This window comes from Phyllosticta citribraziliensis (assembly GCF_038025025.1).
Source record: "Phyllosticta citribraziliensis strain CPC 17464 chromosome Unknown J3D65scaffold_2, whole genome shotgun sequence".
Taxonomy (NCBI): domain Eukaryota; kingdom Fungi; phylum Ascomycota; class Dothideomycetes; order Botryosphaeriales; family Phyllostictaceae; genus Phyllosticta; species Phyllosticta citribraziliensis.
Genome location: NW_027117339.1, coordinates 1,827,667 through 1,844,475, shown reverse-complemented (window position 1 = coordinate 1,844,475; position 16,809 = coordinate 1,827,667). Strand labels below are relative to the sequence as shown.

Sequence of the window (16,809 nt, the reverse complement as noted above, 5' to 3'; positions counted from 1 at the left end):
TTAACTGCGTGTGTCCATGGCGTTAAACCTGCCGTCGGGGGACGCGCGCCAAGACGTGACTACAAACAACGCAGCACATCCATGCAAGAGAGCCGAAGTCAGCTTCGAGAAAACACCAACCCCCATCATCCCTCCTCCCCACCCTCTTCAACACGTGCATCGCGTCCTGTCGCCGTCGCGTTCGCTCGCCATGTTTTCGCCAGAAGCTTCCTTCCATGGTGTTCATGGCTCTGCGCGAAATCCCCGAAGACGCCAGCGACACGACTCCGACTCAGCAAAGAACCAGCCCGAGCGGAAGCGCAGCAAGATATCTCCAACCACCTTCCAAGACCCCTCGAACACAGCAAAGATCAACAAGGAAGCTGTGGCTCTCAATGGCCACGCCGTCAACGGTGACGAAAAGAGGCGGTCCGCGTTGCGCCACGAGATTCCGCTGCGGGAGAAGAAGCCCTCCGCTCCCCTTGCGCGGAAAATCGACGGTGCTTCGATTCTGGTCCGTCACAGGTGCATCGCTCCATGATGGCTTACTGACGTGTTTTGCAGACCAAGTCGCCCAATTATACCTTCAAGCAGCTCCCAAGCCTCCCAGAGCGTCTTCGCCTCAACCCCCATGGTATGCGCCTCGAATAAACGCGCTGCCCCCGCACTGACGCTTGCGTAGAAGCTCACCGGACCTTTGCCTTGACTTCAAGTCCCTTTGCCGTCGCCATCACTCACGAGTATGCCTACGTCTGGGACTACACCTCGCCCGCCGCAACCACCGCTTCATCGCACACCCTGCAGCTTCCCTTTCAGTCCAAACGATCAGATCCACTTCCAGTGGGCTCCGTTGTCAACGCTGGCCCGACTGGTGACCTCGGATTGGTTGTTATCCACCCGACCAATGGAGAAATCAAGTTTTGGGAGAATGTGGACAGCGCCGAGTCGCTTAGCCTATTCCAGCAGCGTCGACAGGGTATCGAGGGATCAATCGGCTCCATGCTCTCGGGTGAGCATGTTGTTGATCTTGTGGATGCTGAACAAGCTGGCTTCATTCTCGTCTTCAGCACTGGGCGGACGGCGCAACTTAGAGTCAGGGACTCTCAGGGCCGGCCACAAATCAGTGTCCAATTCCTTCGGAGCTCATCGCAAAATGGATCTGTTGGCTTCTTTGGTGGGCTTAGGAGCATCATCTCGGGCAGCGGGTGGAACAAGGACGTGGCAGCGGTCAAGGTCCGGCCATCGCCCTTGAAGGGACAGCTCGAGGTTGTCATTGGTACTGGATCTGGAACCTTTCAACTCTGGGATCTCAGCTGGTCTGGCAACAATTCTCTCAAGTCGGAAATCGATGCGCGCGAGCAGATCCTCACCTCACTGCAAGGCATCTCAGTCCTCGGAGTGCGCTCGTCTATAACCACAAAGGTACTGGACTTCTCCATTCTGCGGTCAAGGTCAAAGGGAAACGAGGTCAGCGACCCGACGGCACCACCAAGCACGAGTATCCTGGCACTCGTGGCAGTCCTCACGCCGAACAATGTCAATTATGCTCTTGTCGAGATGGACCTGGCCAACAACGCGGCCATAATCGAGAGAACACTGGCATTGGATACCTATTCTGGAAGCTCTACACAGGCACCAGAGACGGCAAAACTGCTCGTTCCTCCTCCAGAGCACACGGCGTTCGTCGTTTTCAAAGACGCTGTGGTCATCAATTCGCTGGCAAGACGTACCGAAACTCCGGACATGCAACTGACCGTGGACGAAGGACTCCCGCCGAAACCATTTCAAGACGTGCTATACTTGCGGCAAGACAGAAAAATTCGCTTTGTTGGATTTGTGTTGGAGGAGTCGAGTCGCAAGTCAAAACAAGCTAGCTGTATTGTTTTTGCCAGCGGCGTTGGTCCGATCCGGATTTCAACACCGGAGCCTGGATCTGATTTTGAGAAGACACGAGTCACAGCAAAGAGCAGGATCGAGCAGGCTGTTTTCTTTGGCAGCAGCCCTGACAGCATATTCGACTTTTCTGCAAAGCCCGAGCTTGCTTTTGATGTGGAAGAGGTCGAGGCGGCAGCCCTTGAGCTCAGCAGAGAGGTTCTCGATTCGGCTTCGGAACACGTTCCCATAGTCATTGCCTCCTTGGCCCAACAAATCGCATTTAGAGCGTCGGCACTTGACAGCCTTGCACGTCACTTGAAGGCAAATTACCCACCAATCTCGCGAGCTGGAAAATGGAACCTTCTCTGGAACGCCGAAAAGATGACGGCTGCAGCTGGCATTTGGGAATACTACGAGGATCGTCTGAAGTACGAGGTCAATCAGAAGCCGCTCTTGGAAGAGCTCATCACCGTCCTTCATGAACGATACAAGACGGAGCTTCGACCAGAACACGGAGAGCTGGATCCAGTTCGCCAATTCTTCGTCCGCGACGCCTCGAGGATGATGCTCATTGTTCCTTGGGCCTCGCTGACTATCAAAGAGATTTACGCTGAAGGCACGAGGACCATTGAGCAGATCATGCTTCTGGTCAGCGAGGCCGACGATGTTTTCCTGAACTCGCTCGAAAGGGCCTACGTTTTCCGGCGGGACCATCTACAGGACTATGGCCTGGAGGGCGAGGAACTTGACTACAACATTCTGACGACGGGATACGCTGATTTGCCTCAGCCGTGGACAGCCAACCACAACCTGGTCAATTGCTCCCGTCAGCTCGTCGACATTGCAAGAGAAATTGTCTTCAAGATCTACGAGGAGCACGGAGAGATTCCTTTTGCCAAAAAGGTGGCAGCTGACAACCCGCGCCTTGTCAAGCTTTGCTGTCAGCTTCACATGGAGAGATTCCGGTGGTGCCTGGCCCAGTCGGATGAGAAGGTGCGAGCCTCTGGAGAGAGCCTCAAACGTGAATTCGAAACCAAAGTCCGGTACCAACAAATCACGGCCCTCACGAAAATTGGCATGGCGGACCCTGGCATGACAATCGCCGAGAGACTCAGAGACATGGTGGCCCTCGTCGACTTGACGTGGGACGAGCTGTCATTCTTGAAAGAAGAGCACGGCGCGTCGGCAACGGAAGACGAGGAGCGGCACTTTGCAGTGTCGATGAGGAAGCTCGAGCAACGCATTCGCGGCTACTTCAACAAGTTCGGCCAGGCTTGGGCGGACGCACTGTATGCCAGTCACATTGCGACACGCAGGTCTGCGCTCATGCTGGACAAGCGAGGCGTAGGGCAGTCGATGCTCACCAAGTTCCTGCGCAGCGATCCCAATTTCGCCAAGCTGAGCTGGATTAACGACGTTTTGGGCGAGAGCGACTTTGCATCGGCCAGCCAGGCGCTGCTGCACGTGGGCACCTCCCAGGAGACGCGAGCCTGGGGCAAGAAGGTGGAAGTGTCTCTGGCTAAACTGACGCTTCTCGCTGCCGACGCAGAAGGCCAAGCGGAAGCCATTCCCAAGCCAACCGAGCAGCTTGCTCGCTGCGACGCGGAACTCGAGCTTGGTGAGATTCAGGACAAGATTTACAAGCATATCAAGGGCACGGTTGATGGAGCGCTCGATGACGATAGCGCCATAGACCTCGTCATGATGGACTACGGCGTATTGTTCACCAAGGACAGGCCCGCTCTATGCCAGGTTCTCAAGCGCGGCTTCGAGGAGATTATAGCACACAGGGTGGTTGATTCTGGCCTGCTGATTGATGTCTTGACATTGATGGACACCACTTGCCACGAACCAGGAAGAGCCCACGACATTAGCCGGAACCTCAAGTTTATGGCGTTTGAAGCGCTGGCCGTGTCCGCAGGACTGATGGACAAGCAGACTTGGGAAGGAGCGCTGAAGTTGGCGTGGAAAAGGGTATTCTTGAGTGACAATTGGGCCGTCATCAACAATACGGCGACGCAAGGCGACGAGCAGACGCGCAGTACTGTGGAAAACTCGGTAACGTGGAAACTTCTGCTTCAAGGGTTCAGAAATGGTGAGTGGAGTCGACGAATCCCCTTGTTGGAACGTTGAAACGGGGTGCGGGTTTCAGGCTGAGAATCCATGATTGCTAACCAATTGGTATAGGTTTCTGGAACGAAAATCCCCATGTCCAGATTCTGGCCCCGAGCGAGGTCATTGACGCGGGCTGCCGGCCGGCAGAGCTCGAGGCGCGGTTCCCATCGGAGGACCTGCGCGATCCAATAATCAATGACAACATCCAGGACGACAACGAGCTGCAGAGCGTGGTATCGTCGACACGGGCCGACTTTTGGTTCGAGGAGATTGTGAAGCTTGCGCGGCAGACGGCTGTGAACCAGGTGGAAGCGGAGCGCAGGGCCATGTTGGGGCTCGACGGCGACGACGCATCGGACCACGGCGACCCAGATGTCACGCCTCGGGCGAAACCGTTTCATCCACGGGAAAACGGCATCAGCCCGGTGCCCGAGGAGTCGGAAGAGGATCTCGAAGAGGCCATGGATGATGTGCAGCAGAGCGTCGAGACGGGCAATGGTGGTGGTGGTGGTCGTGGTGGCGCATCGGCAGCGGCACCAGTAGCAGGGGGATCCGAGGGGGATGATGAGGAGAGCTCCGAGACCAACGGGGATGTCATGGAGGAGTGAGGAGTGAGGAGTGAGGAGTGCGGACGGGCCAGACAGGGGCAAGGGCTATAGCACGTCTTGTATTAAAATCATAAGCGGGCGAGCGGGAAACGGGGGTGGGGTGGGGGATGGCGTTGGGAGGGATGATTGCTGTTGTTTTTTGTTTACTCTTGGGCAAAGACGGACATCAGCCACAAATGAGGTCAGACGCGGTTTTGACGGCGTACATTCAGCGAGCAAGCAAAACAACCGGGCAATTGGGCAACAACGTCAACAGCGACGGTAGCGACATTGAAACAATCGAGATTATGAACGCAGACGTCAATCAGCACCGACGTTCAAGGGCGGTGAGATGTTGCGCGGTACCTGGAAATGGTGGGTGGGTGGGCGGAATAGGTGAACTAAGCCTTGTCACATGACTCTATTTGGTCACTCTACACAATCACCCGCCTACAACTTCACACCGCTGGTGAAATCTTCTCCCTTCTTGCTCGCCCACCTTGCAGATGGCTGGTTGGTCATTTGTCGAACGTAGTCGGAGAGGCCGTGCTTTTTTTTTTTTTTTTTTCTTTTCTCACCCTCGAAATTGGGAGCAGGGCGCTTCGATCAGCAGCAGGGCAGAGCATCAGGCAGGGCAGACTGCAGAACAGGGCAACCAAGCAGGCTTACAAGGTGGCTGAAGGTGTTGTTGATGGATCATTGGCCGTGAGGGTTGCATCATAATTGTGGCCGGTTCGGTTGGGGCTTGCAGAATGTCGCCCTCGCTTGCCTGGCTGACAGTGACGAGTGGTTGGCAGTGATGGGCTGGGGTTGGTATCTCGAGCCAGCAGGTACATAGGTACGGTCGATCAGGGCGGAGCGAAGGGCGTGGGGCCGGGCGGGCAGCCAAGAGCAGACAGAGTTGTGTACCGGTAGGGCGGCAGGATTTGTTTTGTGTTTTTCTTGACTACATGTATAGTGCAGTAGATGGGGGTGGCGACGGGCGAGGCGTATACTGTACCTACGGATCATGTGGCGACCCAAAGTGTGCTCCCTCTCGCCAGTCCAAGGTGCCGTGGTGGCGGTCCCGGACCGTCTGTGAGAGTTTGGCGCAGGGTTCATGCGTGCGAGATTGCTGATGTCCTAGTGTCCGGTCCGCCTCTGGTCGGCTTGTGCGCCGGCGCCCGTCAACCGCCTGCCAGCCTCTTGACATGGCGATAACAGATTGAAGCTGGAGAATGTGCTGCCGGCCTCGTGCTGGCTGGCATGCGCTGGGCTGGCTGACGTGCCCTGGCCTGGGGAGTCGTGACTGGTGAGAGCGTCGCAGATGCGACGCGGAGAGGCACTGGGTGTCCGGTCAAGCCAAACCGGTATCCATCGCGTCGCATCAAGTACCCAGACGCCCAAATCTCCTGATGATTGTAGAGTTTGCACGTTATTTTGGTTTTGGCCGCTGTGCCACTCCCATGTCTCTTGCACTGCACTGAGGTGGGCGCTGCCGCCGCCTGGTCGAGGCCGGTGTTCCCACTAGCCACTTCCGTCGGCGGCCTCCAGTTCACTCGGTCGCCCGTCCGCTCCACCATCACTGCAACCTCCCCCGTACCTGTGACGGCCGCTCCGCCTCTCCTCCCTCCTGGTCCCGTCCTCGTTTTCTGCCTCTTCTCCCACCGCACTCCTGCTCCCGCTCCCGTCTGCTCCCCCTCCTCTCCGCATTGCTTCTCTCCACCATCCATCCACCACGCGGCGAAGAGAGTCGACCGACCGAGTCGCTCTGCCCGACCGACCGCTTGCCTGCCTGCCCTTCAGGAGGCCGTTCCCGTCCACCCTTTAACCACGTCCACCCTCCACCGCCGACATCCACCACCACATCGTCTGCTCTACTCCACCATGGCGTCCTCGTCTTCCAACGTCGTGGGCGTCCACTACAGGGTCGGCAAAAAGATAGGAGAGGTACGCCTGCGCCCACCGCGACCTGCCCTCGGGCCGCTACTACCTTCTTCGCGCGCGCGCACACCTCCACGCCCACACACTGACACTTGTCGCGTCTCCAGGGCTCCTTTGGCGTTATTTTCGAGGGCACCAACCTGCTCAACAACCAGCAGGTCGCCATCAAGTTTGTGCGTCCCCACGCCCTGCCACAAATATAGGGGCCGCTGCCCATCCTGCGCCGTTTTGGACACTAACCGTCGGCCTTTGACAGGAACCGCGGAAGAGCGATGCCCCCCAGCTGAGGGACGAATACCGGACGTACAAGATTCTCGTGGGCTGCCGTAAGTGGGATACTTTTTTCTACACGCATGCTCATCACCGCCGTCAAGGGTCGCGTCCAAGTCGCCAAGCAGCGCCGCCGCCGCCATGTGGCACAGGCAACGCCTGTCGACGAGGACGACGTCGACGACTGTACGTTGACGCCCTGCGCGATCGGATGGCCATGCCCCCCCCCCCCCCCCCCCCCAATTTGAACTTGTGCCGAATTCTATCAGCTGACCGTCCTGCAGCCGGCATCCCCAATGTCTACTACTTTGGACAAGAGGGTCTGCACAACATCCTGGTCATCGACCTGCTCGGCCCAAGCCTGGAGGACCTCTTTGACCATTGCAACCGCCGCTTCTCCATCAAGACGGTCGTCATGGTCGCAAAGCAAATGGTGCGTCTGGCCGTACGGTAGCCTACGGCCCAACTAACGTCTGGCAGCTGTCACGCGTGCAAACCATCCACGAAAAGAACCTCATCTACCGCGACATCAAGCCCGACAACTTCCTCATTGGGCGCCCCAACACCAAGACCGCCAACGTAATCCACGTCGTCGACTTTGGCATGGCCAAACAATACCGCGACCCCAAGACGAAGCAACACATTCCGTACAGAGAGCGCAAGTCCTTGTCCGGCACGGCTCGTTACATGTCGATCAACACCCACCTTGGCCGTGAGCAGTCGCGGAGGGATGACTTGGAGGCTCTTGGCCACGTCTTCATGTACTTTTTGAGGGGTGGCTTGCCGTGGCAGGGCCTCAAGGCCGCCACGAACAAGCAAAAGTACGAAAAGATTGGAGAGAAGAAGCAGACGACTGCGATTAAGGATCTGTGCGATGGTTTCCCTGGTTCGTCGTGTCGCGCCAGATATCAAAGTTCGAGACTAACCACACCACAGAGGAGTTCAACAAGTACCTCAGCTACGTCCGCAATCTTGGATTCGAAGACAATCCAGACTACGACTATCTGCGTGACCTTTTTACTCAGGCGCTCAAGAACACGGGCGAGGTTGAGGATGGCGAGTATGACTGGATGAAGATCAACAACGGCAAGGGATGGGAAGCCATGAAAACCCACTCGTCCGCCGCGCATCTCCATCACAACAATGCCATCCCCAACTCTTCGGCCCGCGAGCTCCACGGCAGCAACGTGCGTGGTTCCAAGACCCCTATGCCCCCTGGCAGACTTGATGCTGAGCTCCCAAAGCCTGGCGCTACTCGCCCCCCGGGAGGTACGCCCAGACACCCTTCGAGGACCGACGTCGCCAAGTACCAATCGGACCCCATGAAAAGAAAAAGCGGAGGAGACATTCAAGCACCCGAGGGCTCGACGGCCGCGCAGTTTCAGACCAGCCAACAAAATCTCCCGCAGAGAATGAGCGCCACTCAGAGCGCCGGAATCCAAGGCAACGCGCAACCGACGCCCGCCGGCAACCGGCCCACGCCCTCCCCCGAGCAAAAGCCTTCGGTGTGGAAAAAGATTGTCAACACGCTATGCTGTGGTGAGTGAGGGCGTCGAAGCCGTCGCTCGCCAATGACCTACGTGGGCAGCTCTCTAAGTCTTTTGTGGTATAGTAGGCCGCAAGTCAAAAACCAACGTTGACCCCAAACACTGAAATGGCAACCGCCGCGCCATTATCTGCCACGGGGATTCGGCATCAACTCCTCCCGCTGGTACCACTCTTCACCTTTCGTCCCTCATATCATCCTTTTCCGCAAGCGTTTGCGGGCCACTTCTGTCGTCAGCTGGTCTAATCATCGTCATCATCGCGATCAACATGCATAGTGGGGCGCAGTGTGCATTGCCTGGGCAGGTCTGGCTGGTTTTTTCTCTTTTTGGCTGACGCTCCTGCTCTCTTGCCATCTGCTGCGTCTACCAATTGGAGTCATCATCTCCCTCCTCCCCTCGTCATCATACATACTGCTCTTCGTCCTCCTCAAAATCCCACCCCAGCACCACCTTCTCCTACCTTGACCTGGATGTGTCCACGATTCTCACTCTTCGAGGCTTTGCCGCTTTGTTTTCTCTTTTCTTTCCATCGGAGCACTAGTAGTCTTTGTTGTTACGGCCGGCTTTGGTAGCATAATCTGTGGTTGTTTTGTTCTTTTGCCCTCGTCTTTCTTTTTCCTTACTCATTTTCCTCTTCTCATACACAAAGGCGTACGGCAGGAGGGTCTGAATGAATTTGTTCGGAGCTCGATCGCGCTTGTTCTTGCACGCACTCTTCCGTCCCGCCTGGCACTTCCTTCGGACCTTTTCTCTCCCTCTCAGGCCTCTCCTCCCGCCGCGCTCCTATTCATCTCGGAACGACGGACTGGACCCTCAGGTGGCTGAGACGGTTCTCGGATGGAAAGGATTTCGGGATGGTATTGGGAAGGATGGCAACGAAGTTTGTTCCACTGCTACTGCAAGCTGCTTGTAATGGTGGAGGCAGGAGGAGGCGGACAAGGCTCAAAAGACGACGTCAAAAGTGGAGTCCGGAAGAAACTTCACATTTGGGTAAGCAGAAAGAAAGAACAAAAAAAAAAAGGGGATAGGAGAAAGAATGGGAGATATAGACTTTTTGTTTTTGTTTTTTGGGGTCGTGGTGGTTGCTAGTGGCCGCTGCTACTGCTGCCTTTTCTACTTTTACTACTACTAGTACCACTACTCCGCAAAGCCTTGTGTGTGTACGTACGCGTGCGTGTGCTTTTGTGTCCTCTGTGTGCTGCTGCTATGTATAGTGTACTGTACAATATGAGAAGGGAAATGGGGGCAATACGTGTGAGCGATTTCATTTGTTTGAGCCGAGCGGAGCTTGCATTTTTAGCCTCCTCACAATGTCCTTTTTCTCAGTTGTTTGGTCTTGTTTCACAGTCATAGCCGTCCTAATCATCAACCGCATTCTTCACTCCCGACATTTTCTCTACAAGATTGGATCAATCAGCCTGATTGCAGAGGTGAGCAGCAAGACACTCTCCAAGCAAGCAGGGGAGATTGAGAGGCTGGCAAAGCAACTCGAATTTGATTGGCAAGCTACGAGCGATTGAAGCAGCAAATTGATGATGGCGTACTGTACCAACGCGACAAACACAACGTAAGTGGACAGACACCTTTGGCTACGCATCCACCTTGACCTCACTCACTCTTTCAATTTCTCTCTCCCTAGTCCTCATCTCCGCGCAAACGACGCATTCGACGGCCGTAATCCCCTTCTCACATCATCCCAGAAGCGCGTCTTCTCCTTGACTCCTTGGGCCGTGGCGCCGCCGGTGGCGTCACTGCCGCTGCCGATGCTGCTATTGCTTGTGGGGTACGTGGACGAAGTCGAAGCTGAAGAGGACGAGGCGATTGTCGAAGGGTCGATTGAAGTCTTGAGCGAGTCGGTCGTCCAATTCGCGCGCGGTGGAATGTACGACTGCTGCCGCGGTTCCTCGCCATTGTCAGCTCTTTGGCGGGGCGGCGGCGGTGCTGTGTACAGCGATTCCGAGTCCGAGTCCGAGTCGCACGCCTTGGCCTGCTTCTGGGATAGTGTGCTGTTGCTGTTGTTGTTGTTGTTGTTGTGGTGAGGCAGCGACGGCGACGACTCTGGTGAAATCGATGCCGACGACTCCCACGTCCACCACGACGGCCGGCTGAAGGTGGAGACAGCGCGCGAGGTATCATTGTGACCTCCACGGTTGTGCGAAGGGGAAGAGGGCGAGAGCATCGAATCGTAGCGCTCCTCGCCATGATGATGATGTTGATGATGATGATCATAATCATGACGAGGAACCCGACGCTCCACCAACGGCGTCGTCGCCGTCTTCCTGACATTCAGCGGCGACGGCACGGCTGCCATGACGCTGTAGCGGCTTTGCGTCCGCTCCAGGTCCTCGTCCGCCTCTATATCACTCACACTGCTGCTGCTGCTGTTCCGCTCACCTCCAAACTCCACGGCCAGCGGACTCACGCGCTGGATCGGGGACAGAGGACTACGAAATCCACCGTCTTTCTTTGCCCTGGGGCTTTCCCGGCGCTGTTCCTGCTGCTGGACGACCGACGCCCGCGCCGCGCGCAACATCATGGCCGCCACACCGTTTGCCTCGGCGCCAGCGCTGATGCCACGACAGCCAAATGACGAGGCTCCCGAGTGGCTGCCGCTAGAAGCGCTGGATGCATGGTGGTGCCGTGGAAGATGGATGCCGCGAGTAAAGAGCTTAGGGAGCGTGGGCTTGAAGGCGATGGAGGCGAAGGCCGCTTTGGAAGAGGTCATCGAGGTGGAAGAAAAAGTCGACTTGGAAGACGCTGGAGGAGTCCATACCGAAGGTGCTTGTCGTGTTGTGGATTGCGTCGTGCGAGTGGTGTTGATGATGGACGACGACGCAGTGCCAGGGGGCGCTGGGGGCAGGACAGGGGGAGTGGGTGGAGTCGGACGCGGATTGACAAAGTCGTCCCACTGCGTAAAGCGCGCCGCGTGAGTCGCGTACAAGGCTGGCGGCGAGGATCTGCGGTTGCTGTCAACTGGTGACGGAATGACCTGGGGGACGATGAGGACGTGTCCAGGGGGCGCAAAAGGCCTCGCAACGACAGGCGAAACAGCAGGCGAGCTGTGGCGTCTCAGCGGCGACACGGGCGAGCGAACGGGCGACAACTCGTCCAGACTCTGCCTCGCGCCGCCTGAAATGCCAATCCTCTCTTCGCCCGCGACGAGCAGGACTGGCCCTCCGATTCGTGTCTTCATCTCCCGCCGCCACTTCTCGCGCGCTTCGGTTTCTTTGTTCTCGGATTCGGCCAGCCGCCGCGCGGCTTTGGCGGCTTTGTGCCTTTGTCGCCCCTCCATGATGTCTGTCTTGATGTCTTGGATCTTGGACTTGAGCACTTCGAGGTCGTCGGGCTGCGCGGGCCTTTGGGGCGGCTGCTCGTTGGGTCCGTAGCAGATTCGCTCGGATGCGTAGAGCAGGCGGCCGGCTCGAGGAGCTGCGCGAATTTTGTAATCGGTTTTGTTGCACACGGCGGCGCCATGTTCTGATGGTCGATCGAGATCATCATCTTGACGGTACCCCTGCGTGCAAGGGCGCAGCTCTTCAGGAGGACTGTGATATTTCGCAGCATCTGTGGACACAGTGACGCCAGCATCAGACGCCGTCGACTTTGAACTCTCCGTCGCTCGCTCCCTGACAACAAAGTCGAAAAACTGCTCTGGAGGCGAGGGCGCTGCTCTCCCGCTGCGCCAGTCCTCCTCGTCCGGCGCCTCTGTCACTTCGATCCTCGGTGCCACCGACGCCTGCTTTTCGATGACCAATCGCTGTTGGTGCTGCAGCAGCTCCTGCTGTTGCCTATACTGCTCTTCTTGCACGCGCAAAAGCCTCTGTGCCTCTTCCTCCTGCTGCTGCTGCAGTTGAACGTGCGCCCTCACCTGCGCCGCGACATTTTCCTTCTTCCCCTCCTTGCGATCGCGATACCACTCGCGCACCTCGCGGCTCAGGACCGCTGTGTCGTTCTCCGGCGCCGCGCGATACGTCTCTTTGAACTCGGCGAGGAACTTCTTCAGCGAACTGGACCCCGACGCTGACCCGGATGCGGCTGGTCGTTGCCGGTGCTGTTGATGAGGTGCGAAACTGCGGAAGTCAGCGTGTCGCTGGGCAAAGGTCGACGTCTTGTCGTCGGAGGGTCGGGGTCGAGTCGCAGCAGACGCTGGTGTTGGAGTTGAGCGTGACGAGGCAGCGCGAGCGGCGTGGACGGCGGCCGAAACGGTGTCTTGCAGTCTATCTGCCTCGGCCGGCAAGTGGCGCACGTGGTGTGGTTGCTGATTATGTTGCGGCATTACTTTAATTTGCCAAAGTTCGCCTTCTCTCCTTTCTCGGACTTCTTTGAAGTTTTGCTTTTTGGTTTCTTCTCGGATGCTTTGGGGGGGTAAAAGCTGCAGTGTGTTCTCCAGAGCAGAAACGAATGTAGATGGGTATAAAAGGTGGCAGTCCTCACTATATTAGTGTACGGTGCGAATCGAAGCAGTCCAAGGGACCTATGTACTCGAAACGAAGGTGGTGTGGTGATCAAGTTCCAGCTTGAGAGAAATTACAACGAAGGAAGTAGACGTCTCTCGAATGAACAAACAGAATAGAATTGACGATTGGGCGACGAAAAATCTGGGCATGGGTGAATATATACTGCGACTGTGTCGGATCTTCTGACTCACTTTGTTCTCATTGTTCCAGAAAAAGCTTGACCATCATGTGTCGCAGCGCCACTGTGTAATCAACAAAGAATGTCGCTTTATTTTTGGAGAAAAAACCTTTATGTTGCTCCGCGTGGCATGGTCTGGAGGCTATGAGGAGAAAGGCCGCGTGTCGAAGGTTTATGGAAAGCGAAGTGCATTACCAATTGGTGTCAATAAATGTCGAGGAATAACAATGCAGTCGAGTGAGTTTTTAGAATCACGGGGAGAGTCCCACACACTGGAGTCAAGGTTGGTTAAGGAGCATCCTTTAAAACCTCGAGTATTGATTCAGGGGCTTCGCGCTATGCTCGAGGATTCGAAAAACCAGACTTTTATCTTTTGCGACTAGGAGACTGCAATTTGCAGTGCCAGATGATAATTCTTCGTCAATTTATAAAGAAATTCGCCAGTATCCTACTATACAGCGTTCCCATGACGGGGTTGGAGGTGTGTGTGGAAAACATGTGTCGCGGTCAACACCAACCAAGCCGCAACGAGTCTCAGGTTCAAGTCATGGTCAACCTAGCACTGCTGGTAAACCTTTTGCCATCTCATTCTTTTGATTTGCCCTGGTGAGAAAGCTTGGTACCGAGCGTGGTAGTTGGGTGGGTCAGGGATCTCTGGAAGACCCTGGGGTCCAGAAAATGCTTTGCGTCAACTTTTGGGGAACTTTTTTGGCATCTTGAAGCTCCCATGATCGCTCCCTTTCTCCCCTATTGTCAACCTTGGAAGGAACCAACGATACACGGGCCAGATCATCACCACGAGAGAGAAGTAAAGCGAGGCAGAAGTGGCGATGAAATGGATGCTTGATGAGAGGTGTAATCGTAAACTGAGTGTCTTGTTTTCTGGTGGAATCACTCCCCGCGAGGAAGAATCAGATGAAATGGAGCACGAAATGAAAGTACAACAATCACAAATGAAGAAAAAGCGTTGCTGGAAGGTCACTTACCTGTGGCGACAAGAGAACCGCGATTCAGTTTTCTTTAATTTAAGAAGTACACCCGCCAGTACCACACTATACAGCTCGTTCCCATGACCGAAGGGTTGGGAGTGTATAGGAAAACACGTGTTGCGGCCAACAAAAACCAAGTCGCAGCAAGTTCTAGGTTCAAATCCTAGCCGACCCACTGCTGTTAAACTTTTTGCTGCTCCCTTTTTGCTTGGTAGCGAGGGCTGCCGTAGTTTGGTAGCGAGTGTCTGTGTACGGTAATTATGGTGTTGTGGTGATGGTTGGGGTGGAAGGATGTGTCGCGCACTGTGACGAGATCAAGAGAGTTTGAGCAGTCCCGGAGATCGATACAGGGCGGGTTAGGTCGATTCACTTTTTTGAGAAGTTGAGGTGAGATGTCGAAGAGATGCGGAAAACCCCTGAAGCAGTCGACGTGAGTTTCAAGCTTTTGGATGACAAGGCGAGGAACATCTGAATCCCTCAGAGCAGTAGTCTCGAAGAGACCGATATCGAACGCCGCAGGTTTTTGCCCCGATCCGATGGATTTCTCGTACTTGAGATGGCACTGATCTGAGATAGGAGGCTACGTTCGGGAGCGACGGCGAATCAACTACTTCAGGTAGGAACCTCACGCGATGAGCAAGTCACGATGCAGGCAGTCCGAAAACTGAGGAGCATTCTGTTGGCTTTCTTGCCGCCACAAAGTATTGCAGGCAACAAAATTACGATTACATAGGCGCTAGGCCTGAACACAGCCCAGTCAAACTCGCCTTCGTCCGTGTGGCGAAACGAAAAACGATGAACGGAGAGAAAGAGATTATCTATGAATATACCATTGGAAGAAGGTAAGGCATTGTCTGAATTAAGATGTAAAAGAGTTCCAAAAAGCTTGAGGCGGGCGGTAACCAATCGATTCCTCCAGAAAGGTAAAGACAGTGTGAGTGGACAAGACAACAAAAAAAGGAGCTCCGAGCGCCACACCGCGAGTATGCCAGATTTTCCAAGCCTGAACGCGTAATGGTTAGACCAAAAGATGATTCGCGGTTCTGCAGGAGGGGAAGAGCACTCACTTTATCCTAGTAGTCATATCGTCATAAAGGCCACGACTTTCGTCGCTCTTTTACAAGAATATGGCACCCGCCGCGACAGCGCCCAAGAAGCCAGCCGAGGCCCTCCAGTCGGGGAAGTGCGCTGCGGCGGCGCCGGTCGCCATGACGACACCGGAAGAGGTGGGCGTCAAGGTCGTGGTAGGCGTGGTTGGCGTTGTCGGCGTGGTGGGCGTCGAGACTGATTGAGAGACGCCATTGGAGCTGCCGGTGATGCTTCCAGAAGCTCCGCTTGTGCTGCTGTGCGAACACTTGGCGCAGACAGTGGTGGTAGTGGTCACGTCCTCGAGAGCAGAGGTAGCACCGCTCGAAGCAGATGGAGAGCTGGAAGCAGACGACGAGCTGGAAGCAGATGGGGATCTACTGAGTCCGCTGGCAGTCGCCGACGCAGTTGGTGAAGACGACGACGATGACGCCGGGGATGCTGAACCAGAAGAGCCTGAGGCGCTGCTAGTGGGAGAAGTAGCCGGCGAGGAGGCTGGAGTGGTGTCGCAAGGCACGGTGAGAGTGACCGTGGTAGGATGATCGCTGTGGCAAACGGTACAAACGGTAACGGTAGTGGTGAACCCAGGCGGGAGGTAATTGGAGGTTGTCATTGGCCACGTTGGGGTTTCTCCAGAGCAAGTTTCCGTGACGGTGTAGGTATTTGGCACCAGGCCAGTCGAGCAGAGGGTTACGTAGGATGTCGTGTAGACGGTGGTGTGCAAAGTGGGAATAGGGGTAAGCGATACTCCCGATGCGCTGGCCGTTGCTGAAGGCGTGCTCTTGTGCGTGCACGAAGGGCATGTGGTGATGATGACCTCGTCGGTTTCGGTAACGACTGGAGTGCTCATGGACGAGACACAGTCGTCATAGTAGACGTGTGTGATGTAGCTGGGGACGAGGCTTTGCGCAGAGGCGCCAGCAACGACCGCCAGCACTGCCACGGCTGTTGTCCTCATTTGGGGTATATTAGGAGTGTGTGTAGGGAAAGGTGAAGAAACAGAGGGAGCTTTTCGCGAAGGAGCGACAATTCAGACAATGAGTGACGGACGGCCAAACCAAGCGGAAGCAATGGAAAATTAAAGACAGTTGGTGGAGCAGGCTGCGAAGATGGCCACGCAGCTTATAAGCCCGCTTGCGGTTGTTTACTGTATCTTGGAATGCATGGTCTTGGAGGTGTTCTTCACGCGTCGCTCCTTACGGGACTCAGGGCCGCTTCTTCTTGAGAGGAATGCGTTTGACCGTGAGACTGCTTTGTGCCAAGCAGTATGTCTTGGATGCTCAGGAGGTTTCAGCCCTAGATGTGAACAACTGCGGTGGTAGGAGAGAGCATGGAACAGACCCCGATTTGTTGGCGGACGCATTTCAGAAAGCTGATGGATATGCTGAATATGGTGGCGCGTCTATTTCGCTATCTGTTTGTTTTGCGACTTGATGTTGTCGCGGTCAAGCTTTACTGAAGTGGTTGATAGTACACCTCAGCATTCCAATCTTGGCCAAGCTATTGTCAAGTCTTTGTTCGGTCGCACGAGGTTTTCCGCACTGAACACGGTCGACTGGTCAACGTCGAGCCGCGCTGCTCCGATGCAGACGGACAATCCAGGAAGCAGGAGGAATAGCATGTTACGGAAAGGGGAAAAGGGAAAACGCGCATGTCTGCCTGCGCGCCATGTCAGCATACAGACCAAATTCGACGCGACCGTGCCATGGGGACTTCTCGTGGCCAGACTGCCGCGCGCCCAGAAAGTAATCACGGCAACAAGCGGAGAATGAAGGGGATATCTGCTTTTTCATTCATCTCTAC

At 55.7% G+C, this 16,809-nt stretch overlaps 4 protein-coding genes across 4 annotated transcripts; 2 read left to right on the top strand and 2 right to left on the bottom strand.

Moving 5' to 3' along the window:
- Positions 1-108: 108 nt before the first annotated feature.
- On the top strand, positions 109-4,665 carry J3D65DRAFT_614333 (Non-repetitive/WGA-negative nucleoporin C-terminal-domain-containing protein). The gene is made up of 4 exons (XM_066799196.1): positions 109-493; positions 544-613; positions 662-3,949; positions 4,042-4,665. Exons 1-4 carry the CDS (start codon positions 191-193, stop codon positions 4,575-4,577), a joined length of 4,197 nt encoding a protein of 1,398 aa, XP_066658884.1. The 5' UTR covers positions 109-190; the 3' UTR covers positions 4,578-4,665.
- Positions 4,666-6,422: 1,757 nt separating this feature from the next.
- J3D65DRAFT_690798 (casein kinase-like protein I) lies at positions 6,423-8,715 on the top strand (the record flags this gene model as incomplete). The annotated part of the gene is made up of 6 exons (XM_066803910.1): positions 6,423-6,485; positions 6,587-6,652; positions 6,736-6,805; positions 7,034-7,182; positions 7,230-7,635; positions 7,686-8,715. 6 exons carry the CDS (start codon positions 6,423-6,425, stop codon positions 8,294-8,296), a joined length of 1,365 nt encoding a protein of 454 aa, XP_066658883.1. The 3' UTR covers positions 8,297-8,715.
- Positions 8,716-9,769: 1,054 nt separating this feature from the next.
- J3D65DRAFT_614325 (uncharacterized protein) lies at positions 9,770-12,867 on the bottom strand. Its single transcript, XM_066799195.1, has one exon. The coding sequence runs from the start codon at positions 12,570-12,572 to the stop codon at positions 9,939-9,941; it is 2,634 nt and encodes an 877-aa protein (XP_066658882.1). The 5' UTR covers positions 12,573-12,867; the 3' UTR covers positions 9,770-9,938.
- Positions 12,868-15,025: 2,158 nt separating this feature from the next.
- Positions 15,026-16,201, bottom strand: J3D65DRAFT_221623 (uncharacterized protein). The gene has a single exon (XM_066794593.1). It carries the CDS (start codon positions 15,962-15,964, stop codon positions 15,038-15,040), a length of 927 nt encoding a protein of 308 aa, XP_066658881.1. The 5' UTR covers positions 15,965-16,201; the 3' UTR covers positions 15,026-15,037.
- Between the last annotated feature and the right edge of the window lie 608 nt (positions 16,202-16,809).

Coding starts and splice junctions, on each gene's coding strand:
- J3D65DRAFT_614325 (XM_066799195.1), bottom strand. CDS start 12,572: ATGCCGCAACATAATCAGCAACCACACCACGTGCGCCACTTGCCGGCC.
- J3D65DRAFT_221623 (XM_066794593.1), bottom strand. CDS start 15,964: ATGAGGACAACAGCCGTGGCAGTGCTGGCGGTCGTTGCTGGCGCCTCT.
- J3D65DRAFT_614333 (XM_066799196.1), top strand. CDS start 191: ATGTTTTCGCCAGAAGCTTCCTTCCATGGTGTTCATGGCTCTGCGCGA. Junction 494..543: donor TCGACGGTGCTTCGATTCTG/GTCCGTCACAGG, acceptor CGTGTTTTGCAG/ACCAAGTCGCCCAATTATAC. Junction 3,950..4,041: donor GCTTCAAGGGTTCAGAAATG/GTGAGTGGAGTC, acceptor CAATTGGTATAG/GTTTCTGGAACGAAAATCCC.